Source organism: Dryobates pubescens, chromosome 39, assembly GCF_014839835.1.
Source record: "Dryobates pubescens isolate bDryPub1 chromosome 39, bDryPub1.pri, whole genome shotgun sequence".
In the NCBI taxonomy this organism is placed as follows: domain Eukaryota; kingdom Metazoa; phylum Chordata; class Aves; order Piciformes; family Picidae; genus Dryobates; species Dryobates pubescens.
The window spans coordinates 310,334-336,053 of NC_071650.1; the positions used below are offsets into that span (position 1 = coordinate 310,334).

General features: G+C 68.3%; 1 protein-coding gene across 1 annotated transcript; it reads left to right on the forward strand.

Annotated features, from left to right (window-relative positions):
- On the forward strand, window positions 1–25,274 carry UBA1 (ubiquitin like modifier activating enzyme 1). Its single transcript, XM_054177319.1, has 26 exons — window positions 1–97; window positions 2,246–2,356; window positions 3,244–3,302; window positions 4,537–4,705; window positions 5,458–5,592; window positions 6,645–6,751; window positions 7,110–7,200; window positions 8,105–8,237; window positions 9,105–9,202; window positions 9,888–10,034; window positions 10,752–10,907; window positions 11,958–12,068; window positions 12,681–12,761; window positions 13,426–13,581; window positions 14,810–14,975; window positions 16,015–16,211; window positions 17,204–17,268; window positions 18,465–18,660; window positions 19,585–19,659; window positions 20,736–20,925; window positions 21,767–21,855; window positions 22,135–22,227; window positions 23,111–23,302; window positions 23,940–24,041; window positions 24,357–24,457; window positions 25,074–25,274. Exons 2-26 carry the CDS (start codon window positions 2,246–2,248, stop codon window positions 25,207–25,209), a joined length of 3,156 nt encoding a protein of 1,051 aa, XP_054033294.1. The 5' UTR covers window positions 1–97; the 3' UTR covers window positions 25,210–25,274.
- The last annotated feature ends 446 nt before the right edge of the window (window positions 25,275–25,720 follow it).

Genomic DNA, 25,720 nt, shown 5'->3' on the forward strand with positions numbered 1-25,720 from the left:
GGGAGGCGGGGGGCCAGAGGCCGCCGCCGCCATCTTGTCGCGGAGGAGCCGAGCGGAGCGGGCGGGACCCGGCGGCGGGGCCTGGACAGCATCATTGGTGCGAGGCCTAAACGGGGGGACCGCGAACCGGGCAGGGAGGACCCCGGAGTGGGGGCGGGGAGAAAGGGTGTGGGGAAGGGATCCGGCCCCGCTCGGCGCGAACCAGGCCTCGCTTACTGCGCACCCGGCCCCGCTGAGGGGAACCGGCCCCGGGGCCTGTGGGGAGGCCTTGAAGGCGGGGACGGGACGGGGAACGGGGGACGGACTCCCTGCCCCCTCGTCAGAGGACCGGAAACCTTTCGTTTGGGTAGGGGAAACCCTTCCGCGCTTCCCCGGGACCCCCGGGAGTGGAGACCTCTCCTCTGGGCCCCACCGGGAACAGGACCCCGACCCCCCCCTCCCCCTCCCCCTTCCCCTCCCTTCCGGGGCCCTTCGTAATGGAGGCGCAGGGGGAGCCTCGCCTCGTGCTGAGCCTACAGGTGGGGGGGGGGCGGAGAAGAGGGGACCGGGACCCCCCCCCCCAGCACCCCTGGGTGCCGCCTTCTGCATCCCTCCTTGCCGCCCTCCCCCCCGGGGGCTGCCCTCCCCAGCCGCCGGTGCCACCCGCTGTGGCCTTGTCCCTTTCCGGTGCCCCCCAGCGCCCCCCCGGTGTGCCCCGCTGCCCCCCCGCCACCGTGTCCCCTTCTCCCTGCCCGGTGCCACCCTCTCCCTCCAGCGATGTCTCTTGGTGCCACCCGGTGCCACCTTCTCCTTCCCTCCTCACCCCCGGTGCCACCCGCTGTGCCCCGCTGCCCGCTCCCGGTGCCCGCCTGCTGCCCCCATGTGTTCCCTTCTCGCTTCCTGGTGCCACCCAGTGCCATCTTCGCCCTCCCCCGGTGCCACCTTGTGGCCTCTTCTCCCTTCCTGGTGCCACCCGGTGCCACTCTTTCCGTCCCTCGGTGCCCCCTGCTGCCCCTCCCTCCCTTCCAGCTCTCCCCTGCTGCCCCCCCCCGCGGTGCCCAGGTGCCACCCTGCTGCCCCCAGCTGCTGCCTAGCGGTGCCCACTGCTGCCCAGGTGCCAACCTGTGTGCTCCCTGCTGGCCCCTGCCGCCCCCCCCGTGCCCCAGTGGTGCCCAGGCAGTACCCAGGAGGTGCCCAGGTGCCAGCTGTGCCCCACTGTGCCCACAGCTATTCTGCTTCCTAGTGCCCTCCTATGCCCTGGGCATGCCCAGGAGGTATCTGGGAGGTACCTAAGAGGTGCCCAGGTGCCAGCTGTGCCCACCTGTGCCAACCTGTGCCTGCAGAAGTTCACCTTCCCATTGTGCTCTGCTGCCCCCCATGCCCCTGTCGTGCCCAGGTGCCACTCTACTGTCCTTTAGTGCCCTGGTGGTGCCCAGGATGTCCCCAGAGGGTACCTAGGAGGTGCCCAGGTGCCAGCTGTGCCAACCTGTGCCTGCAGAAGTCCGCCTTCCCATTGTCCCCTGTTGTCCACCATGCCTCTGTGGTGCCCAGGTGCCACTTCACTGTTCCTCCATGCCCTGGTGGTGCCCAGGAGGTACCTGGGAGGTGCCCACGTGCCAGCTGTGCCAACCTGTGCCCGCAGACGTCCGTTGTCTGAGTGTTTCCTGCTGTTGTTTCACGCCCTGGTGGTGCCCAGCTGCCCCCTGCCTGCCCTCCTGCGCCCTGGGGGTGCCCAGGGGGCGCTCGGGAGGTGGCCAGGTGCCAGCTGTGGCAGCCAGGTGCCCACCAGGTGCCAGCTGTGGCTGCCAGGTGCCCACCAGGTGCCAGCTGTGCCTGCCAGGTGCCAGCTGTGGCAGCCAGGTGCCCGCCAGGTGCCAGCTGTGGCCGCCAGGTGCCCACCAGGTGCCAGCTGTGCCTGCCAGGTGCCAGCTGTGGCAGCCAGGTGCCCGCCAGGTGCCAGCTGTGGCCGCCAGGTGCCAGCTGTGGCCGCCAGGTGCCAGCTGTGGCAGCCAGGTGCCAGCTGTGGCCGCCAGGTGCCTGCCAGGTGCCAGCTGTGGCAGCCAGGTGCCAGCTGTGCCTGCCAGGTGCCAGCTGTGGCCGCCAGGTGCCTGCCAGGTGCCAGCTGTGCCCGCCAGGTGCCCGCCAGGTGCCAGCTGTGGCCGCCAGGTGCCTGCCAGGTGCCAGCTGTGCCTGCCAGGTGCCAGCTGTGCCCGCCAGGTGCCAGCTGTGGCCGCCTGGTGCCAGCTGTGCCGCGCTGTGCCCGCAGATGTCCAGCTCCCCGCTGTCCAAGAAGCGCCGCGTCTCCGGCTCCGAGGCCCCCACCGGCTGCAGCCCTGCCCCTGCCCCTGCCAGCTGCCCAGCTGCTACCCCCACCAACGTGAGTGGCACCCCCTGGCACCCCCAGGGGCACCCTGCCCCCCCCCGCACCGCTCCTGCTGCCGCCTCGGGGGCACCTGGGGGGGGAAAGGGGGGGGCTTGGGGGGTCCTTGGTGCCAGCTGGGAGGGGGGGGCTTGGTGCCCCCTGGGGAGGGCCTTGTGCCACCTGGGTGGTGCTTGGGGAGTCCTGGTGCCACCTGGGGAGAGCTTGAAGACTCTTGGTGCCACCTGGGTGGGGCTTGAGGGGTCATGGTGCCACCTGGAGGGGGCTTGGTGCCACCTGGGGGGGGCTTGGGGGTCCTTGGTGCCACCTGGAGGGGGCTTGGTGCCACCTGGGGGGGGCTTGGGGGTCCTTGGTGCCACCTGGAGGGGGCTTGGTGCCACCTGGGGGGGGGGGTTGGGGGTCCTTGGTGCCACCTGGAGAGGGCCTGGTGGCACCTGAGGGGGGCTGGGTGCCAGCTGGGTGGCACTTGGGGGGGGACCTTGGTGCCCTGCAGTGACCCTGAGCACTCCCTAGTGCCCCCCAATGCCCTCTCCTGCCCCTCAGTGCCTCTCTCCTGCCCCCCAATGCCCTCTTCTGCCCCCTAATGCCCTTTCCTGCCCCCCCCCAGTGCCCTCTCCTGCCCCCCATGCCCTCTCCTGTCCCCCAGTGCCTCTCTCCTGCCCCCTATGCCCTTTCCTGCCCCCCAGTGCCCTCTCCTGCCCCCTATGTCCTTTCCTGCCCCCAGTGCCCGCCATGCCCTCTGCTCACCCCCCAGCCCCCCCCGCTGCCCTCCATTGCCCCCCAGTTCCCTCCCAGTGCCCCCCAGTCCCCCTCCAGCACCCCCTAGTGCCCCCCAGTGCCCCCCAGTGCCCCCCAGTGCCCCCAGCACGCTCTGCCCCCCGCAGGGCATGGCGCGGAACGGGGCCGAGGCCGAGATCGACGAAGGGCTGTACTCACGGCAGCTGTGAGCCTGGGGAGGGGCTGGGGGGGGGGAAGGGCAGCCTGGGGGGGGGTCCCCAGGTGTGGGGGGGTCCCCAGGAGCCCTGGGAGGGGTCCCCTGGCCTCTGGCCCGGGGTGGGTCTGGGGTGGGGCCCTGTGGGTCTGGAGGTGTTCCTGAGGCTCTCGGGGGGAGTGCCTCGGGGTTGCTGAGGGTCTGGGGGGGTCCCTGTGGGTCGGGGGGGGGTCCCTGTGGGTCTGGGGAGGGTCTCTGAGGGTCTGGGGGGGCGTCCCTGTGGGTCGGGGGGGGGTCTCTGAGGGTCTGGGGGGGGTCCCTGTGGGTCTGGGGGGGGTCCCTGTGGGTCTGGGGAGGGTCTCTGAGGGTCTGGGGGGGCGTCCCTGTGGGTCGGGGGGGGGTCTCTGAGGGTCTGGAGGGGGGTCCCTGTGGGTCTGGGGAGGGTCTCTGAGGGTCTGGGGGAGTCCCTGTGGGTCTGGGGAGGGTCTCTGAGGGTCTGGGGGGGCGTCCCTGTGGGTCGAGGGGGGGTCTCTGAGGGTCTGGAGGATCCCTGAGGGTCTGGGGGGGTCTCTAAGGGTCTGGGGACGGTCCCTGTGGGTCTGGGGGGGTCTCTGCAGGACTTGGGGGGTCCTTATGGGTCCTTTTTTGTCCAGAGGTTCCCTGTGGGTTTGGGGGGGGGTCTCTGAGGGTCTGGGGGGTCCCTGTGGGTCTGGGGGGGGGGTCCCTGTGGGTTTGGAAGGTCGCTGATGTTTGGGGGGGGGAGGGGGGTGTCCCTGAGGGTCTGGGGGGCATCTCTGTGGGTGGCTGTGGCTCTGGGAGTGTCCCTGAAGGTCTGGAGGGGTCCATTGAGGTTTTGGGGGGGGGTCTCTGAGGGTCTGGGGGGGTCCTTGTGGGTCCTCTTTTCTCTAGGGGGTCCCTGTGCATCTGGGGGGGTTGCTGTGGGTCTGGGGGGATGGCTGAGGGTCTGGGGGTGTCACTGTGGTTCTGGGGGGTCCCTGAGGGTCTGGGGTGGTCTGGGGGGGGACTGGCTGTGGGTCTGGGGGGCTAGCTGTGTATGTGGGGGGTCCCTGTGGGTCTGGGGGATCTCTTTGGGTCTGGGGGGGTCAGCTGTGGGCCTGGGGGGGCAGGCTGTGTCTGTGGGGTCCCTGTGTGTCGGGGGGGGCAGGCTGTGTCTGTGGGGTCCCTGTGGGTCTGGGGGGGGCAGGCTGTGTCTGTGGGGTCCCTGCAGCCCCCCCTCCCCCCCCAGGTACGTGCTGGGCCACGAGGCCATGCGGCGCATGCAGAGCTGCAGCGTGCTGCTCTCCGGCCTGCGGGGGCTGGGGCTGGAGGTGGCCAAGAACCTGGTGCTGGGGGGGGTCAAGTCGGTGACCCTGCACGACCCCCACCCTGCCGACTGGTCTGACCTGGCCTCCCAGGTGGGCTGAGCCGCGGGCTGGGGCCGGGGGCGGCCGGCAGGGGGCGGCTGGGAGCCCAGCGGCCCTGGGGAGGGGGCTGGGAGCTGCTCTCTGGCGCCACCTGCTGGTGAGCGAGGCCCGGGGGGGGGGGTGGTGGGGTTGGGGTCATCATGAGGTGGCCCAGGGACCCTAAACCCCCTCCTAGGACCTCAAATCCCCTCCCAGGGACCCCAGATCCTTCACCCAGGACCCCAAACCCCCTCCCAGGACCCTAAACCCCCTCCCAGGGACCCCAAATCCTTCACCCAGGATCCTAAATCCCCTCCCAGGATCCTAAACCGCCTCCCAGGAACCCCAAACCGTCTCCCAGGGACCCCAAACCCCCCCCCCAGAATCCTAAACCCCCCACCCAGGACCCTAAATCACCCTCCCACAACCCCAAATCCCCCTCCCAGGACCCCAAATCCCCCTCTCAGGACCCCAAATCCCCCTCCCAGGATCCTGAACCCCCCACCCAGGACCCCAAATCCCCTCGCAGGGACCCTAAATCCCCCTCCCAGGACCCCAAATCCCCCTCCCAGGGACCCTAAATCCCCCACCCAAGACCCTAAACCCTTTCCCATGGACCCCAAATCCTCCTCCCAGGACTCCAAATGTCCCCCAGGGACCCCAAATCCCTCCTCAGCCCCCATAGGCCGTCAGGAGGGGGCCCTGGGGGTGCCTGCCCCCCGTGGGTGCCCTCCCCCCACCTCCCCTCCCCTCCCCCCCCCCAGTTCTACCTGCGGGAGGAGGACGTGGGGCGGAACCGCGCGGAGGCCTCGCTGCCCAGGCTGGCCGAGCTCAATGCCTACGTGGGGGTCAGCAGCTGCACCCAGCCCCTCAGCCAGGAGCTGCTGGCAGCCTTCCAGGTGCCCCCCCTGCCCACCTCTGTGCCCATCTGTGTCCCCCCAGCCCCCCCGTGCCCACCCCGTGCCCATCTGTGCCCCCCCTGCCCACCTGTGCACCCTGTGCCCCTCTGTGTTCCTCTGTGCCCCCCCTGCTCACCTGTGCACCCTGTGCCCCCTGTGCCCCCTGTGCCCTCCTGCTCACCTGTGCTCCTCTGTGCCCCCCCTGCCCACCTGTGCCCCCCATGCCCACCTGTGCTCTCTGTGCCCCACTCCTCACCTGTGCCCCCTGTGCCCCCTGTGCCCCCCCGCTCACCTGTGCACCCTGTGCCCCTCTGTGCCCCCTGTGCCCCTCTGTGTTCCTCTGTGCCCCCCCTGCTCACCTGTGCCCCTCTGTGCCCCCTGTGCCCCTCTGTGCCCCCTGTGCCTTCCTGCTCACCTGTGCCCCTCTGTGCTCCTTGTGCCCAGCTGTGCTCTCTCTGTCCCCCCATACCCACCTGTGCCCACTTGTGCTCTCTGTGCCCCCTGTGCCCCCCATGCCCACCTGTGCCCTCTGTGGCCCTCTGTGCCCCCCCTGCCCACCTGTGTTCTGTGCTCCCTGTGCCCAGCTGTACCCACCTGTGATCTCCCATGGTTCTCTGTGCTCTCTATGCCCACCTGTGCCCAGCTGTGCCCTCTGTGCTCCCCTTGTGCCTCCTGTCCCCATCTGTGTCCTTCTCTGCCCCACCTGTGCCCACCTGTGCTCTCTGTGCCCCCCATGCCCACCTGTGCCTAGCTGTGTTCCTTTGTGCTCCCCTCTGTGCCCCCTGTGCCCATCCTGTGTTCCTCTGTGCTCTCCTGTGCCCAGCTTTGTGCCCTCCCTGTATTCTCCTCTCCCTTGTGCCCAGCCTGTGCCCACCCCTGTGCCCACCCCTGTGCCCCTCTGTGCCCTTGTGTCTGCTCTGTGCCCATCTGTACTCTCCTGTGTCTGCCCTGTGCCTCTTTGTGCTCCCTGTGCCCACCCTGTGCCCTGCTGGCAGCCCCTGGCTGCCCTGCCTGGGTGCCAGGGCTGGTGCCAGCTGCTGTGCCCGCTGCAGGTGGTGGTGTTGACCAACTCCCCCCTGGAGGAGCAGCTGTGGGTGGGAGACTTCTGCCACAGCCATGGCATCAAGCTGGTGGTGGCTGACACCCGTGGGCTCTTCGGGTGAGGGCACCTGGGCACCCCCTGGGGCAGCTGGGGGCACCTTGGGAGGGTTTGGTGGGCACCTGGGCACCCCCTGGGCACCCCCTGGGGCAGCTGGGAGCCTTCTGAGGGCACCTGGAAGGGTTTGGTGGGCATCTGGGCACCCCCTGGGGCAGCTGGGGGCACCTGGGAGGGTTTGGTGGGCATCTGGGCACCCCCTGGGGCAGCTGGGGGCACCTGGGAGGGTTTGATGGGCACCTGGGCAGCCTTTGGGGGGGGTTGGGCACCTGCTGGGAGGGGAGCCACGCTGCTGTGTGCCAGGCTGGGCTGGCAGGTGCCCAGGTGCCCTCTGAGTGCCCCCCTGGTGCCCCCCCTGCAGCCAGCTGTTCTGTGACTTCGGGGAGGACATGGTGGTGACCGATGCCAACGGGGAGCAGCCCCTCAGTGCCATGGTCTCCATGATCACCAAGGTAGGAGGTGCCCCCCTGGCACCACCCTGCTCCCTGGGCACCGCCCTCTGCCCTCTGGGCACCACTTTGCTGCCCCTGGGCACCTCTCTGCCAGCTGGGCATCAATCTCTGTGCCCTGGGCATCAATCTGTGTCCCCTGGGCACCACTTTGCTGCCCTTGGGCACCTAGCTGGGCATCAATCTGTGTCCCCTGGGCACCACTCTGCTGCCACTGGGCACCTCTCTGCCAGCTGGGCATCAATCTGTGTCCCCTGGGCACCACTCTGCTGCCACTGGGCACCTCTCTGCCAGCTGGGCATCAGTCTCTGTCCCCTGGGCACCACTCTGCCCTCCCTGGGCACCACTCTGCTGCCCTTAGGCACCCAGCTGGGCATCAATCTGTGTCCCCTGGGCACCACTCTGCCCTCCCTGGGCACCTCTCTGCCAGCTGGGCATCAATCTGTGTCCCCTGGGCACCACTCTGCTGCCACTGGGCACCTCTCTGCCAGCTGGGCATCAGTCTCTGTCCCCTGGGCACCACTCTGCCCTCCCTGGGCACCACTCTGCTGCCCTTAGGCACCCAGCTGGGCATCAATTTGTGTCCCCTGGGCACCACTCTGCTGCCACTGGGCACCTCTCTGCCAGCTGGGCATCAATCAGTGTCCCCTGGGCACCAATCTGGGCACCACTCTGCCCTCCCTGGGCACCACTCTGCTGCCCTGCCAGTGCCAGGCTGCCACCCTGGCTGCCCTCTGCGCCCCCCGGGGTGGAATCGGCGCCGAGGTCCCTAGTGCCAGCCTGCTCCCCCCCCCCCCCGGGGGGGCTCAGTGCCAGGCTGGGGGTGGGGGGGGGGGGTCAGTGGCAGGCTGTGTGGCTGTGGCAGGGGCAGGCTGGCCTTGGCACACCCTGGCTGTGCCCCCTGCAGGGGTGCCCGGGGGAGGTGACCTGCCTGGACGACGCCCGGCACGGCTTCGAGAGCGGAGACTTCGTCGTCTTCAGCGAGGTGCAGGGCATGGAGCAGCTCAACTCCTGCGGCCCCCTGCAGATCAGCGTCCTGGGTAGGCACAGCTGGCACAGCTGGCACCACGGGGGGCAGCCAGGGCAGGGCTGGGCAGGGCTGGGGAGATGGGGAGGGTTCGGGGGAGGCTGGGCTAGAAGGGGTCCGGGGAAGGGGGGGAGTAGAGGGGGCTGGAGGGGGTCCGGAGGGGGCTGGAGGGGGTCCTGGGGGGGGCTGGAGGGGGTCCTGGGGGGCTACAGGGGGGTCTGAGGCATCTAGAGGGGTTTTGGAGGGGGGCCTGGGGAGAGAGGGGGGATTCAAGGGAGGCTGGAGAAGGCCTGGTGGGGGCTAGAAGGGGTCCTGGGAGCGGGGGGAGAGGGTGCTGGGGGGCTGGAGGGGGTCCTGGGGGGCTGGAGGGGGCTGGAGGGGGTCCTGGGGGGCTACAGGGGGGTCTGAGGCATCTAGAGGGGTTTTGGAGGGGGGCCTGGGGAGAGAGGGGGGATTCAAGGGAGGCTGGAGAAGGCCTGGGGGGGGCTAGAAGGGATCCTGGGAGTGGGGGGAGAGGGGTCTGGAGGGGGTGCTGGGGGGGCTGGAGGGGGTCCTGGGGGGCTGGAGGGGGCTGGACAGGGTCCTTGGGGGGCTAGAAGGGGGGTCTGGAGCATCTAGAGGGGATTTGGAGGGGGGCTGGAGGGGGGCCTGGGGAGATGGGGGGGGGTTCGGGGGAGACTGGAGGAGGTCGGGGGGAGGGGGGGCTAGAAGGGGTCCTGGGAGGGAGGGTAGAGGGAGCTGGAGGGGGTCCTGGGGGGCTACAGGGGGTTCTGGGTCATCTAGAGGGGATTTGGAGGGGGGCTGGAGAGGGCTTTAGGGGTGCAGTGGGGCAGCTGGGGGGGGTCCAGGGGGTCCCACAGGCCCTGCCCCCCCCCCCCAGGCCCCTACACCTTCAGCATCGGCGACACCAGCAGCTACGGAGACTACGTGCGGGGGGGGATCGTCACCCAGGTCAAGATGCCCAAGCACGTCCAGTTCGTGAGTCTGGGGGCTGGGGGCACTGGGAGGCACTGGGAGGGACTGGGAGGGGGCTTGGGGTGCACTGGGAGGGCACTGGGAGGGGCATCGCAGGTCGTCGAGGGGCACTGGGGGTCGCCTGGAGGGAACGGGGAGGGCCTTGGGGGTGGTACTGGGAGGCACTGGGGGGGCACTGGCAGGGCATTGGGGGGGCAGTGGGGGGCACTGGGGGCACTGGCAGGGCATTGGGGGTGGTACTGGGGGGCACTGGCAGGGTATTGGGGGGGCGCTGGGGGTGGCTGGGGGCATTGGGAAGGGTCTGGGAGGGACTGGGAAGGCATTGGGGTCACTGGCAGGGGCATTGGGGGGGTCACTGGGGGTCATTTGGGGCACTGGGAAAGGTTTGGGGGTCCCTAGGAGAGCACTGGGGGTCACTGGGAGGGGACTGGGGTGGCTTGGGGGTCCCTGGGGGGGTGCTGGGGGTCATTTGGGTCACTGGGAAAGGTTTGGGGGTCCCCGGGAGGGCACTGGGGGTCCCTGGGAGGACACTGGGGGTCCCTGGGAGGGCACTGGGGCCATCGGGAGGAGTCTGGGGGCTGCCGGGGGTCACCAGAGGGCACGGGAGCCCCTCGGGGCGCTGCCTCGCTCTCGGGCTCCCCCTGGCGCCCGAGCGGGCGCTGAGCGCTCCCTGCGCCGCCGCCGGCAGAAGCCCCTGCGGGCGGCGCTGGCGGAGCCGCAGCTGCTGCTGACCGACTACGGCAAGGCCGAGAGGGCTGCGGTGCTGCACTGGGCCTGGCAGGGGCTGCACCGCTTCGAGAGCAGGGAGCAGCGCAGGGCACGGCCCCGCAACCAGGTGAGGGGGGAGGGAGGGGAGGGAGGAAAGGGGAGAGAGGGGAAAGGGAGGAGAGGAGGGGACAAGGGGGGTTGGGGAGGGGAGGGAAGGAGGAAGGCAGGTAAGGGGTGAGGAGAAGCAGGAAGAGAGGAAGAAAGGATAGAGAACAGAGCAAGAAAGAGAAGAGAAGGAAAGGGAGAGAGGAGGGGGAAGGAGAGCCAAGGGGTGAGGAGAGGCAGGGGCAGAGTGGGAGAGGGAGAGGAGATAAGAGATGGAAAGATACAGAGGAGATAAGGTAAGGAAAGGGAGAGGAGAGAAGGGAGAGAAGGGGGAAGGGAAGGAGGAGAAGGGAAGAAGGAGAAGGGGAGGAGGGACAAGGCAAGGGGGAGAGGAGGGGAGGTGGTGGGAGGGAGAGAAGGGATGGGGACAGGGCAAGAGGAGAGAAGGGAGTGGGGGAGAGGGGAGGTGGGAGACAAAGGGAGAGAGGGGGAAGGGGGTGGGAGCTGAGGGGAGAGAGGAACAGGGCTCAGGAGGAGAGCAGAGGGGGCAGGGGGGGGACAAGGGCAGGGGAAGAGAGGAGGAGTTAGAGCACAAGGGGAGAGGGGGAAAGGGGTAGGGGGAGGCTGGAACAGGGGAGATTGAGAGGGGGATGGGGCAGAGAGGCAGTGCCCTCCAGGAGCCCCTGGCAGCGCCCCTGGCAGTGCCCCCAGCCCCTGGCAGCGCCCCCCGTGCCCGCAGGCGGACGCGGCCGAGGTGCTGGCCCTGACGCGGGAGCTGGCGCCGGGGGTGGCGCTGGAGGAGGAGGTGGTGAAGGAGTTGGCCTGGCAGAGCCGCGGGGACCTGGCGCCCATCAACGCCTTCATCGGGGGGCTGGCGGCGCAGGAGGTCATGAAGGTACCCGGGGGGGCGGTGCCAGGGCCCCGGGGGCGCAGCCTGGGCTGTGCCAGCTGGGTTGGGACGCGCCTGGGGGTGTGCCAGCGGCCCTGCGCGAGCCCCAGGCTGTGCCACCCACCCAGGCTGTGCCACCCTGCCCTGCTACACCCCCCAAGCTGTGGCACCCAGCCCCGTGCCCACCCCAGCCCCCTGCCACCCACCCAGGCTGTGCCACCCTGCCCTGCTACACCCCCCAAGCTGTGCCACCCAACCCCATGCCCAACCCAGCCCTCTGCCACCCACCCAGGCTGTGCCACCCACCCGGGCTGTGGCACCCTACCCTACTACACCCCCTAAGCTGTGGCACCCAGCCCCGTGCCCACCCCAGCCCCCTGCCACCCACCCAGGCTGTGCCACCCTGCCCTGCTACACCCACCAAGCTGTGCCACCCAACCCCATGCCCAACCCAGCCCTCTGCCACCCACCCAGGCTGTGGCACCCTGCCCTGCTACACCCCCTAAGCTGTGGCACCCAGCCCCGTGCCCACCCCAGCCCTCTGCCACCCACCCAGGCTGTGGCACCCTGCCCTGCTACACCCCCCAAGCTGTGGCACCCAACCCCGTGCCCACCCCAGCCCCCTGCCAGCCTCCAGGCTGTGCCACCCTGCCCTGTGCCACCACCCAGACTGTGCTACCCGGCCCTGTGCCATTCAGCCCTGTGCCACCTCTCAGCTCTCTGCTGCCCCCAGACTCTGCTACCAAGTTGGTGCCACCCAGGCTGTGCCACCAGCCCTCTGCCAGCACCCTGCCCTGTGCCATTCAGCCCTGTGCCATTCAGCCCTGTGCTACCCCCCAGCCCTCTGCCAGCCTGCCCTCTGCCACCCCCAGTCCTCTGTCACCCCCCAGTCTGTGCCACCCAAGCTGTGCTACCCCCAAGCTTGTGCCACCCCCAGCCCTGTTCTGTTCCGCTCTGTGCCACCCAGCCCTATGCCATTGCCCAGCCTGTGCCCCCCACCCCTGGGGCACTCCCTTGGCACCCTCCTAAGCCTAATGGTGGTGCCCTCTGGCACAGGCTGTGTCGGGCAAGTTCATGCCCATCACCCAGTGGCTCTACTTCGATGCCCTCGAGTGCCTGCCTGAGGAGGGCAAGGAGGCGCTGCTGACCGAGGAGCAGTGCCAGCCTGTGAGTGGGGGGCACCTCTGGGGTGGGCATGGGGCTGGGTGGGTGTTGGGTGTGGTGGGCAGGGGGCAAGGGTGGGTATTGGGCATGGTACCAGCCAAGGCTGGGCATCAGAGACACTGCTGGCAGAGGAGCAGTGCCAGCAGAGGTGGGCACCACAGGGTGGGCAGCTCTGGAGTGGGTATTGGGCGTGGGTGGGTATCCACTATGGATGGGCATCAGGGCTGGGCACCTCTGGGGTGGGTATTGGGCATGGGTGGGCATCAGGGACACTGCTGGCAGAGGAGCAGTGCCAGCCAATGAGTGGGCACAATGGTGCCACTGCCAGGGGGGGCAACCTCTGGGGTGGGTATTGGGCATGGAGGGCATTGGGCACGGGTGGTCGTGGGCCACGGGTGGGTATCAGCTATGGGTGGGCATTGCCCAGGGGGTGCCCACAGGGTCAGCATCAGCCTTGGGGTGCCTGTGTGCTTGGCACCACCCAGGGAGGGCACCCCTGGGTGCCCCCTGAGGCCGATGCAGCTTTGCCGGTGGGGGTTGGTGCCCCTGGGGGTCGGTGCCCCCAGGGGTGCCCTGCTGGCAGGGTGGCATCGGTAACCCCGGGGCGGTTGGCAGCGCCAGAGCCGCTACGACGGGCAGATCGCCGTCTTCGGTGCCCAGCTGCAGGCCAAGCTGGGAGACCAGAAGTACTTTGTGGTCAGTGCCACCCTGTGCCATCCCCTGCCATCCCCCTGCCACTCCCTGCCACCCCTCTGCCACCCTATGTGCTCCTCTGCCATCCCTTGTCACTCCCATGCCCCCCACCTCCTATGTGCCACCCCGTGCCACCCCAGCTATCCCTGTGCCACCCTGTGCCTCCTGCCACCCTGTGCCACCCAAGTGCTCCTCAGTGTCCCCCAGTGTCCCTTAGGTGTTCTCAAGTGTCCCTCAGTGTCCCCCAAGTGTCCTCTGCTGCCCTCTGCTGCCCTTTCCTGCTCCCTGCTGCTCTCCCCTGCTCTTTGCTGCCCCCTGCTGCCCCCTACTGCTCTTTACTACCTCGTAGTGCCCCATCCTGCTCCCTACTGCCCCCTACTGCTCCTTGTTACCTTGTATCATCTCATTTTGCTATTTACTGCTTTCTATTGCTCTCTACTGCCCCCTACTGTTCCCTGTTGCTTCCTATTGCCCCCTATTGCTCCCTCCTGCCCACTACTGCTCCTTGCTACCTTGTACTGCCCCCTGTTGCTATCTACTGCTTCCTACTGCCCGCTGCTGCCCCCTCCTGCTCCCTGCGTCTCCGTACTGCCCCCTGCTGCCCTCTGTTGTGTCCTACCGCTCGCTGCGGCCCCCTGACGGCCTCCTTCCGGCCCGGTGCCCTCAGGTGGGGGCTGGGGCCATCGGCTGCGAGCTGCTGAAGAACTTCGCCATGATGGGGCTGGGCTGCGGCCCCCAGGGCTGCGTCACCGTCACCGACATGGACACCATCGAGAAGTCCAACCTCAACCGGCAGTTCCTCTTCCGGCCCTGGGACGTCACCGTGAGCGCCACCGGGGGGCGCCGGAGCCGGGCTGGGGGGGGCAGCAGCGCAGGGGGTGGCCCGAAGCCGGCGGGGGTTGGGCAGCGCCGGGCAAGGGGTGGGCCCAGCGGGTGTGTCCCGAGCGGCGTGTCCCGATTGGCGTGTTGCTAGTGGACGTTTCCCCGTGGGCGTGGCTGAGTGGGTGCGTGCCACTGGGTGTGTCCCGGCGGGGTTGTCTGGGTGGGTATGTCCCCCAGTGGGCGTTTCCCAGTAGCATGTCTGTTTGGGTGCGTCTTGGTGGGTGTGTTCTGAGGGGTGTGTCCTAATGGGAATGTCCTGCTGGGCACGTCCCAATGGGTGTGTGACCAAATGGGTGTGTCCCGATGTGCGTAACGAAATGGGGGTGTGGCTGGGTGTGTCCCAATGGGTGTAACAAAGCGGGTGTGTCTGTGGGCGTGTGCTGCTGGGCATGTCCCACTGGGCGTATCCCAATGGGTGTGTCTCTGGGTGTGTCCCAAGGGGTGTGTCTCTAGATGTGTATGGCTGGGCATGTCCCAATGGGCGTGTCCCAATGGGCGTGTCCCTGGACAGGTCTGGATGGGTGTGTCCCACTGGGTGTGTCCTGCTGGGTGTGTCTCACTGGGCATGTCTCAAGGGGTGTGTCCCAAAAGGCATGTGCCAATGGGCGTGTCTCTGGACAGGTCTGGATGGGTGTGTCCCACTGGGTGTGTCCCGCTGGGTGTGTCTCTGGACGCATCCTAGTGGGTGTGTCGTGCTGGGTGTGTCCCACTGGGTGTGTCCCGCTGGGTGTGTCTCTGGATGCATCCTAGTGGGTGTGTCCCGCTGGGTGTGTCCCACTGGGTGTGTCTCTGGACACATCCTAGTGGGTGTGTCGTGCTGGGTGTGTCCCGCTGGGTGTGTCCCGCTGGGTGTGTCTCTGGATGCATCCTAGTGGGTGTGTCCCGCTGGGTGTGTCCCACTGGGTGTGTCTCTGGACACATCCTAGTGGGTGTGTCGTGCTGGGTGTGTCCCGCTGGGTGTGTCTCTGGACGCATCCTAGTGGGTGTGTCCTGCTGGGTGTGTCCCACTGGGTGTGTCTCTGGACGCGTCCTAGTGGGTGTGTCTCGCTGGGTGTGTCCCGCTGGGTGTGTCTATGGACGCGTCCGGATGGGTGCGCTTGGCCGGGCGCGTCCCGCGGGGCGTGTCCCCGGGCGTGTCCCCCCTGACGCGCCCTCTCGCCCCCCGGCAGAAGCTGAAGTCGGAGCGGGCGGCGGCGGCGGTCAGCGCCATGAACCCCTCGCTGAAGGTGCAGAGCAGGGCGGAGCGGGTGGGGCCGGACACCGAGCGGGTCTACGACGACGACTTCTTCGAGGCGCTGGACGGCGTCGCCAACGCCCTGGACAACGTCGACGCCAGTGGGTGCCGGCGGCCACGCCCTCGGGGACCCCCTGGGAACGCCCTCGGGCCCCGCCCCGGGGCACCCGCAGGGGCGCGGGAGGGTGCGGGGCCCCCCGCGGGCGCCGAGCGGGCGCCGAGCGGCGCCCCCTGGGAGCGCCAGTGGGGACCTCCCGGCGGGGCTGGAGGGTGCAGGGAGGGACCCAGGGGCTGTGGGGGCGGCGGGTGGGAGTAGGCAAGCGTGGGGTGCCCACAGCAGCCCCAGAGGTGCCCACTGCCCTGTCTTATGTGCCCACATGGCACCTGTGGGTGTCCCCAGTACCCCCATAGGTGCCCACAGCACCCCCATAGGTGCCCCACATGGAACCTTGGCTGCCCACAGCACCCCCATAGGTGCCCACAGCAATTATGTAGGTGCCCAAGTAGAACCTAGAGGTGCCCACAGCAGCTCCATAGGTGCCCACATGGCACCTGTGGGTGTCCCTGGCGTCCCTATAGCTGCCCACAGGTGCCTACTGTCCTGTCTTATGTGCCCACATGGCACCTGTGGGTGTCCCCAGCATCCCCATAGGTGCCCACAGCACCCCCATAGGTACCCAGGTAGAACCTATAGCTCCCCACAGCACCCCCATAGGTGCCCACAGCACCCTCATAGGTGTACAGGTAGAACCTATAGCTCCCCACAGCACCCTCATAGGTGCCCACAGCACCCCCATAGGTGCCCCACATGGAACCTTAGCTCCCCACAGCACCCCTATAGCTCCCCACAGCACCCTCATAGGTGCCCACAGCACCCCCATAGGTGCCCAGGTAGAACCTATAGCTCCCTACAGCACCCCTATAGCTCCCCACAGCACCCCCATAGGTGCCCACAGCACCCTCATAGGTGCCCACGGTAGTTCCATAGGGACCATGGCAGCTCCATAGGTGCCCGCAGCCCTTCCTCAGGCGCCCACTGGGCATCCCTGCCCGCCCTTACCCCCTCTCTCCCCCCACCCCTCCCTCTCCCTCCCCCCTCTGCCTGCCCCCCGTGCCCACCCGCTGCCCGCCGTGTGCCAGGGCTGTACATGGACCGGCGCTGCGTCTACTACCGGAAGCCTCTGCTGGAGAGCGGCACCCTGGGCACCAAGGGCAACGTGCAGGTGGTGATCCCCTTCCTGAGCGAGGCCTACAGCTCCAGCCAGGACCCCCCTGAGAAGGCCATCCCCATCTGCACCCTCAAGAACTTCCCCAACGCCATCGAGCACACCCTGCAGGTACCCTGGCACCCGGCCTGGCACCCGGCCTGGCACCCGGCCGGGCACCCGCGCGCCCCTAGGGGGACGCACAGAGCCAGTCAGGGCCCCCCCGGCGTGCCCTGCCCCATCTGCGCTCTCAAGAGCTTCCCCAGCACCCTCCAGCACGCCCTGCAGGTACCCTGGCACCCAGCCTGGCATCTAGCCTGGCACTTAGATGTAGCCTGGCACCGTTAGTAGTACGGAGAGAGCCAGGCAGGACCCCTCCAGCAAGGCCTTCCCCAGCTCCACCCTCAAGAGCTTCTCCAGTGCCACTGAGGGCACTCTGCAGGTACCCTGGCGCCTAGCCTGGCATCTAGCCTGGCACTTAGATGTAGCCTGGCACCGTTAGTAGTACAGAGAGAGCCAGGCAGGACCACTCCAGCAAGGCCTTCCCCAGCTCCACCCTCAAGGGCTTCTCCAGTGCCACTGAGGGCACTCTGCAGGTACCCTGGCACCCAGCTTGGCATCTGGACTGGCACCCACCTACAGTCTGGCACCCATAGTGGTACATAGCCAGCCAGGACCCCCCTTGCCCCCCCAGCAAGGCCTTGCCCATCTGCACCCTCAAGAGCTTCCCCAATGCCATCCAGCACACCCTGCAGGTACCCTGGCACCCGGCCTGGCACCTAGCCTTGCACCCAGATGCCCTCTCTAGGTGCCCAGATGCCCTCTAAGGCACTAAGATGCCCTTTCTAGGGTGCCTGGATGGTGTTCATAGTGCCCAGATGCCCTCTCTGGGCACCCAGATGCCCTCCAGTGTGCCAAGATACCCTCCCTAGGTGCTCTCTAGGGTGCCAAGGTGTTCTCTCCAGGTGCCCAAATGCCCTCTAGGGTGCCAGGAGGTCCTCTTTAGGTGCCCAGATGCCCTCTCCAGGTGGCCAGGTGTGCTGTGGGGTGCCCAGGTGCCCTCTGCAGGGTGCCCCTGAGGGGTGCCCTGCGGGGGCTGCCCCCTGATGCCAGTCTCCCCGCAGTGGGCACGAGACGAGTTCGAAGGCCTCTTCAAGCAGCCTGCAGAGAACGTCAACCAGTACCTGACGTGGGTGCCAGGGCACAGGCTGGCATGGGGCTGGGCACGGGGGGGGTGGGCACAGGGAGGGGGTGGGCATGGGATTGGGGTGGGCACAGGGTGGGGGTGGGCATGGGGAGGGGACTGGCTTGGGGTTGGGCACAGGGTGGGGCACCCCTAGGTGCCACCTTAACTCCCCTAGGTGCTCCCTTACCCCCTTCAGGTGCCACCCCCGCCCCCCTAGGTGCCCCCTCCCTGCTTCAGGTGCCCCTTTTGCCTCCTAGGTGTCCCCCTAGCCCCTGTAGGTGCCACCTTACCACCTTTGGGTGCCACCCTACCACCTTTGGATGCCATCTGCTCCTCCTAGATGCCACCTCACCACCCTTGGGTGCCACCCTAGCCCCTTAAAGTGCCACCGCACTGCCCCTAGGTGCCCCCCTAGCCCCTTTAGGTGCCACCTTACCACCCCTAGGTGCCACCTTACCACCTTTGGGTGCCATCTGCTCCTTCTAGATGCCACCTTACCACCCCTGGGTGCCACCTTACCACCCCTAGGTGCCACCCTAGCCCCTTAAAGTGCCATCCCACTCCTCTTAGGTGGCCTCCCAGCCCCTTTAGGTGCCACCTTACCACCCCTGGGTGCCACCCTAGCCCCTTCAGGTGCCCCCCCACTGCCCCTAGGTGCTCCCCAGCCCCTTTAGGTGCCACCTTACCACCCCTGGGTGCCACCCTAGCCCCTGAAAGTGCCATCCCACTCCCCTTAGGTGGCCTCCCAGCCCCTTTAGGTGCCACCTTACCACCCCTGGGTGCCACCTTACCACCCCTAGGTGCCACCCTAGCCCCTTAAAGTGCCACCCCACTCCCCTTAGATGGCCTCCCACCCCCTTTAGGTGCCACCCTACCACCTTTAGGTGCCATCTGCTCCTCCTGGGTGCCACCCTAGCCCCTTTAGGTGCCACCTTACCGCCCCTAGATGCCACCTTACCGCCCCTGGGTGCCACCCTAGCCCCTTTAGGTGCCACCTTACCGCCCCTAGATGCCACCTTACTGCCCCTGGGTGCCACCCTGGCCCCTTTAGGTGCCACCTTACCACCCCTAGATGCCACCTTACCGCCCCTGGGTGCCACCCTAGCCCCTTCAGGTGCCCCCCCCGCCCCTGGGTGCCCCCCAGCCCCTTCGGGTGCGGCCGGGGCGGTGCCCGCTGAGCCGCCCGGCGCTGCCCGCAGGGACCCCAAGTTCGTGGAGCGGACGCTGCGGCTGGCTGGCACCCAGCCCCTGGAGGTGCTGGAGGCCGTGCAGCGCAGCCTGGGCACGGAGCGCCCGCGGGGCTGGCACGACTGCGTGGCCTGGGCCTGCCGGCACTGGCACCGCCAGTACAGCAACAACATCCGGCAGCTGCTGCACAACTTCCCCCCGGGCCAGGTGCGGGCAGGGGGCTGCCAGGGCGGGCAGGGGGCGGGCAGGGGGGTGCCAGGGCAGGCAGGGGGCGGGCAGGGGGGTGCCAGGGCAGGCAGAGGGGTGCCAGGGGGAGCAGAGGGGTGCCAGGGGGAGCAGAGAGGTGCCAGGGCGGGCAGAAGGGTGCCAGAGGGAGCAGGGTGAGCAGAGGGGTGCCAGGGTGGGCAGAGGGGTGCCAGGGGGAGCAGAGGGGTGCCAGGGCAGGCAGAGGGCAAGCAGAGGGGTGCCAGGGTGGGCAGAGGGGTGCCAGGGGGAGCAGAGAGGTGCCAGGGCGGGCAGAAGGGTGCCAGGAGGAGCAGAGGGTGAGCAGAGGGGTGTCAGGGGGGAGCAGAGGGGTGCCAGGGCAGGCAGAAGGGTGCCAGGGGGAGCAGAGGGGAATCAGAAGAGTGCCAGGGGGAGCAGAGGGGTGCCAGGGGGAGTTTAGGGGTGCCAGAGGGAGCAGAGGGCAATCAGAAGGGTGCCAGGGGGAGCAGAGGGGTGCCAGGGGGAGTTTAGGGGTGCCAGAGGGAGCAGAGGGCAATCAGAAGGGTGCCAGGGGGAGCAGAGGGGTGCCAGGGGGAGTTTAGGGGTGCCAGGGGGAGCAGAGGGCAATCAGAAGGGTGCCAGGGGGAGTTTAGGGGTGCCAGAGGGAGCAGAGGGCAATCAGAGGGGTGCCAGGGGGAGCAGAGGGGTGCCAGGGGGAGTTTAGGGGTGCCAGGGGGAGCAGAGGGCAATCAGAAGGGTGCCAGGGGGAGTTTAGGGGTGCCAGAGGGAGCAGAGGGCAATCAGAAGGGTGCCAGGGGGAGTTTAGGGGTGCCAGAGGGAGCAGAGGGGTGCCCAGGGGGGTGGGCAGGGCAGCCTCCCGCTGCCAGGGTGCCCTGATGCCCACCCCTCTGCAATGCCCCATGGTAGAAAACCAACTCTGGGACCTACTTCTGGTCGGGGCCCAAGCGCTGCCCTCACCCCCTGGTGTTCGACCCTGACAACGTGAGTGGCACCCTGGGCACCTGGGGGGCAGGGCTGGGGAGGGCATCACCCACTGGGGGCCATTTGCCAATGGTGGGTGGTTGGCATCGTTCTCTGGGCACCATTTGGGTACCCTTGGGTACCATGGGTCAGTGCTGGGGGGTTGGCATCATCCTCTGGGTAGTATTTGGGCACCATTGGGCACCACTGATGCATGCTGGGGGGTTGGCATCACTCCCTGGGTACCACTTGGGCACCACTGGGGGCTTGGCATCATCCTCTGGGTACTACTTGGGCACCACTGGGGGCTTGGCATCATCCTCTGGGTAGTATTTGGGCACCATTGGGCACCACTGATGCATGCTGGGGGGTTGGCATCACCCTCTGGGTACCACTTGGGCACCACTGGGTGGTTGGCATCGTCCTCTGGGTAGTATTTGGGCACCACTGGGCACCACTGATGCATGCTGGGTGGTTGGCATCACCCTCTGGGTACCACTGGGCCCCACTGGCCCATGCTGGGTGGTTGGCATCACCCTCTGGGCACCACTGGGCCCCACTGGCCCATGCTGGGCAGTTGGCATCACCCTCTGGGTACCACTTGGGCACCACTGGCCCATGCTGGGCGGTTGGCATCACCCTCTGGGTACCACTTGGGCACCACTGGCCCATGCTGGGCGGTTGGCATCACCCTCTGGGTACCACTTGGGCACCACTGGCCCATGCTGGGCGGTTGGCATCACCCTCTGGGTACCACTTGGGCACCACTGGCCCATGCTGGGCGGTTGGCATCACCCTCTGGGTACCACTTGGGCACCACTGGCCCATGCTGGGCGGTTGGCATCACCCTCTGGGTACCACGTGGGCACCACTGGGCGCCACTGGCCCATGCTGGGCGGTTGGCATCACCATCTGGGTACCACTTGGGCACCACTGGGTGCTTGGCATCATCCTCTGGGCGCCACTGGCCCATGCTGGGCGGTTGGCATCGCCTGGGCGCAATCCGGGCACCGCCGCCCCGGCAGCCCCCGCCGGGCACCTCCCCTGCCCTCCCCCTTTCCCTTGGCCCTGATGCCCACCCCCCTGGCACCCCTCAGCCTCTGCACCTGGACTACGTGGTGGCCGCCGCCAACCTGTACGCCCAGAGCTATGGCATCGCGGGCAGCAGGGACCGCGGCGCCGTGGCACAGCTGCTGCGCCAGGTCCGGGTGCCAGCCTTCACCCCCCGCGCAGGCGTCCGCATCCACGTCTCCGACCAGGAGCTGCAGAGCGCCAGCAGTGCCCTGGGTAGGGGGCACAGGGGGGCCAGGAGGTGTGGGGGCAGGGCAGGGGGGTCGGGAGGGCAGCTGGGGGTGCCAGGGGGCATCCAAAGTGGCGGTGGAGGGCAGCTGGGGGTGCCAGGGGGCATCCAAAGTGGCGGTGGAGGGCACCTGTGGGTGCCAGGGGGCACAAAGAGGAGCTGGGGGGCAGCTGGGGGTGCCAGGGGGCATCCAAAGTGGTGGTAGAGGGCAGCTGGGGGTACCAGGGGGCATCCAAAGTGGCGGTGGAGGGCAGCTGGGGGTGCCAGGGGGCATCCAAAGTGGCGGTGGAGGGCACCTGTGGGTGCCAGGGGGCACAAAGAGGAGCTGGGGGGCAGCTGGGGGTGCCAGGGGGCATCCAAAGTGGTGGTAGAGGGCAGCTGGGGGTGCCAGGGGGCATGAAGGGTGGCTGAAGGGGGGCCAGAGGGATGCCAGGGCTGGGCTGGAGGGCAGCTGGGGGTGCCAGGGGGCACAAAGGGCGGCTGAAGGGGGGCTGGAGGGCACCTGTGGGCGCCAGGGGGTATCCAAAGTGGTGGTGGAGAGCAGCTGGGGGTGCCAGGGGGCATCCAAAGTGGCGGTGGAGGGCAGCTGGGGGTACCAGGGGGCATGAGAGGCATCTAGAGGGGCAGCTAGAGGGGGTGGGGTGGAGGGTGCCAGGGGCCTGAGGGGGCACCCATGGGCGCTGGGTGGGGTTTGGAAGGCTGCGGCGGGCACAGGGCGGGCATAGAGGGCACCCATGGGTGCTGGGGGGGGGGGGGGGTGTTTGGAGGGCTGTGCTGGGCAGGGGGTGGGCAGGTGGCACCCAGAGGTGCCCCCGGTGGTGCCCGCAGACGATGGGCGCCTGGAGGAGCTGAAGGCTTCGCTGCCCAGCCCCGAGGAGCTGCCAGGCTTCCGCATGTTCCCCATCGAGTTCGAGAAGGTAGGCCCTGCCCTGGCACCTCCCCTGGCACCTCCCCTGGCACCCACAGCTGCCACCCCACCCTCCCCTCCACCCTGGGGTGGGGGGGGGGGGTACCCCCTGGCGCCGTGCTGCTGCCTCCCCCTCCCCCCTCTGTGCCCCGGGTGCTGCCCTGGCACCCACAGCTGCCACCCCCCGCTGTGGGTGCCTCCCCCTCTGTCCCCCCCCCCCCCCCCATGCCCTGGGGGTGCCCAGCTGGCAGCCCTGGGTGCCCCCCACCCACCGTGACGCCCCCTGCAGGACGATGACTCCAACTTCCACATGGATTTCATTGTGGCTGCCTCCAACCTGCGGGCGGAGAACTACGACATCCCCCCCGCAGACCGCCACAAGGTGACCCCCCCGGGGGGGCCATGGGTGCTGGGGGGTCCCATGGGTGCTGGGGAGGGTCCTGTGGGTGCTTTTGGAGTGCTAGTTGGGGGACCTGTAGGTACTGTAGGTGCCCTACGGGTGTTGTGTGGGAGCCCTATGGCTGTTGGAGGGGTCCTGTGGGTGCCCTATGGGGGTCCTATGTGTGCTGGAGAAGTCATATGGGTGCTTGGAGGTCCTATGGGTGCTTGGAGGGGTCCTATGGGTGCCCTATAGGGGTCCTGTGGGTGCCCTTTGAGGGCTATTTGGGGATACCTGTAGGTGCTATGGGTGCCCTATGGGTGTTGTGTGGGGGTGCTATGGGTGCTGGGGGGGGTCCCATGGGTGCCCGTGGGGCAGGGCTGGGTGCCCATAGGTCAGGTCAGGCTGGGTGCCCATGGGGTTGGTGAGGGTGGGTGCCCACAGGGCAGGATGGGGTTAGGTGCCCATGGGGCAGGTGAGGATGGGTGCCAAGAGGGCAGGATGGGGTTAGGTGCCCATGGGGTTGGTGAGGGTGGGTGCCCACAGGTCAAGGCTGGGTGCCCATGGGGTGGGTGAGGGTGAGTGCCCACAGGGCAGGATGGGGTTAGGTGCCCAGGGGGTTGGTGAGGGTGGGTGCCAAGAGGGCAGGATGGGGTTAGGTGCCCATGGGGTTGGTGAGGGTGGGTGCCCAGAGGGCAGGATGGGGTTAGGTGCCCATGGGGTTGGTGAGGGTGGGTGCCCCGAGGGCAGGATGGGGTTAGGTGCCCATGGGGTTGGTGAGGGTGAGTGCCCACAGGGCAGGATGGGGTTAGGTGCCCATGGGGCAGGTCAGGGCCGGCTGCCCTCACCCGGTGCCCGCCCTGACGCCCCCTGCTGGGTGGCACAGAGCAAGCTGATCGCCGGCAAGATCATCCCTGCCATCGCCACCACCACGGCCGCCGTGGTGGGCCTGGCCTGCCTGGAGCTCTACAAGCTGGTGCAGGGGCACCGCCGCCTGGCATCCTACCGCAACTCCTTCCTCAACCTGGCGCTGCCCTTCGTCGCCTGCTCGGAGCCCCTCGCCTGCCCCCGCAACAAGGTGGCGCCGGCGGGCACCAGGGAGGGAGCGGGGTGGGAGGGGATGGGGTGGGGTGAGAGGGAGCAGGGCGAGTTGGGTTGGGAGGGGTGGGGTTGGGTTGGTTGGGTTGGGTGGGAGGCATTGGGTTGGTTGAGTTGGGTTGGTTGAGTTGGGTTGGGTGGGAGGCATTGGTTTGGGTTGGTTGAGTTGGGTAGGAGGCATTGGGTTGGTTGAGTTGGGTTGGAGGCATTGGGTTAGGTTGGTTGGGTTGGTTGGGTTGGGTAGGAGGCGTTGGGTTGGTTGAGCTGGGTTGGGTTGGTTGGGTCGGTTGAGTTGGGTTGGTTGAATTGGGTTGGGTTGGGTGAGTTGGGTGGGAGGTGTTTGGTTAGGTTGGTTGGGTTGGTTGAGTTGAGTTGGAGGCATTGGGTTGGGTTGGTTGAGTTGGGTTGGAGGCATTGGGTTGGGTTGGTTGAGTTGGGTTGGAGGCATTGGGTTGGGTTGGTTGAGTCGAGTTGGTTGAATTGGGTTGGGTTGGTTGGGTCGGTTGAGTTGGGTTGGACATTGGATTGGGTTGGGTTGGTTGAGTTGGGTTGGGTTGGGCTGGGCTGGGCTGGGCTGGCCTTGGCTGTGCTGAGCTCCCCCTGCTGGCCGCCCGCAGTACTACGACGTGGAGTGGACGCTTTGGGATCGCTTCGAGGTGCAGGGGGTGCAGCCGGATGGGCAGGAGATGACCCTCAGGCAGTTCCTGGCATACTTCAAGGCACGGCTGGCACCGGGGGGGCACCGGGAGGGCACTGGGTGAAGGTTGGGGGGCACCTGGAGGTCCCCTCAGGGTGGCCCCAAAAGGACCCCAAGGAGGAGCTGAGGCTTCCATGCTGCTGGGGGGCAGCCTGTGGGCACCCTGTGGGCACCCTTGGGCACCCCTTGCCTGTGTCCCCCGCTCAGACCTCCTCCTGCCCCCTCCAGCGCCACCCAGAGGGGGCGCAGTGGGCACGGGTGGGGGGCAGGGAGCTTGGGGGGTGCGATGGGCACCGTGTGGGCACCGTGTGCCAGCCTGTGCCCGCTGTGCCCGCAGAAGGAGCACCGTCTGGAGATCACGATGCTGTCCCAGGGCGTCTCCATGCTCTACTCCTTCTTCATGCCAGCTGCCAAGCTGCGCGAGCGCCACGACCAACCGTAGGGCACCCGGGGGGCACCGGGGGGTTGGAGGGTACCCAGGGTTGGGGTGGGACCTGGGGGGGGGGGGGGTGCCCCACACTGGCGGGGGAGAGGGTCACATCCCATAGGTGAGGTCACCTCTGTCCCCTGCCCACTCGGTGCCCACAGGGTGCCCAGCCCCAGGGCATCCCTCATGATGCCACCCCAGGGCCCCACACCACTCCCCCCCCCTGGGACCCACCTCAGCTGATGCCCCCAGGGTTTGGTGCCAGCCCCAGCCCCATGTCCTGACTGATGCCACCTCCATCTCCACCTCCCTCTCCCCCCCTGGCACCCACCCCAGACAACCCCCAGCGGGTTGGGTGCCACCCCTACCCCCCTCCCCTGCCTGATACCACCCCCCTGATGCCACTCAGCACCCCATAGCTGGCACCCCCTCAGAACCCACCCCAGATGGTGCCCCCAGCGTTTGGTACCACTCCTGTGCCCTGATGCCACCCCCAGTGCCACCCCTACTTGATGCCACCTCCCTCTTCCCCTCCCCTGGCACCACCCACCCCAGCCCATCCCAACCGGGTTTGGCGCCGCCCCGCCCTGCCCCGCCCCGCGCCGACGCCCGCGGTGGTGCCCGCAGGATGACGGAGATCGTGGCGCGGGTGTCCAAGAAGAGGGTCGGGCGCCAGGTCAAGGCCTTGGTGTTTGAGCTGTGCTGCAACGACGACAGCGACGCCGACATCGAGGTGCCCTACGTGCGCTACGCCCTGCGCTAGGCTGGCCCCGGGCCTGGCCCCGCCCCGGCCCCGCCCCCGGCCCCGCCCCTGCCGCCCAGCGTGGTCCTCCCTGCCACCCCCACCCCCCCACCCCGGACCCCAGCCCTAAGCCTTCCCTTCCCCTCCCCCCTCACTGTGGTTGTTGTGTCTTGGCCCCGCCCCCCCAGCGGCAGGGGTGGGGCCTGGGGAGGGCGGGGCCGAGGGGGCCCCCACCCAATAAAGAGCGACCTTGGCACCGTCTGGCAGCGTGGGTGAGGGGGGAGGGGGAGCGGCAGGGGGATGGCATCAAGGGCTACCGAGTGGCAGCAGGTGACCCCAAACTGGCACCAAGTTGGCCACCAGGTGGCACCAAGATGGGCACTAAGGTAGCTGCCAAGGTGACACCAAAGTGGCACTGAAGTTGGGCCAGGTGGTGCCAAGATGGCACCAAAGTGGTATGGAGATGGCTACCCAGGGGCACCAGAGGCTCCCGAGGGCACCGCAGGGCACAAAGCAGCACAAAGCCAGCAGC

Bases quoted from the DNA above. Each gene is read 5' to 3' on its own strand.
- UBA1 (XM_054177319.1), top strand. From the start codon at position 2,246: ATGTCCAGCTCCCCGCTGTCCAAGAAGCGCCGCGTCTCCGGCTCCGAG. The intron at 14,976-16,014 runs GTGGGTGCCGGC...GCCGTGTGCCAG, and splicing joins CCTGGACAACGTCGACGCCA to GGCTGTACATGGACCGGCGC. The intron at 17,269-18,464 runs GTGGGTGCCAGG...CGCTGCCCGCAG, and splicing joins AACGTCAACCAGTACCTGAC to GGACCCCAAGTTCGTGGAGC.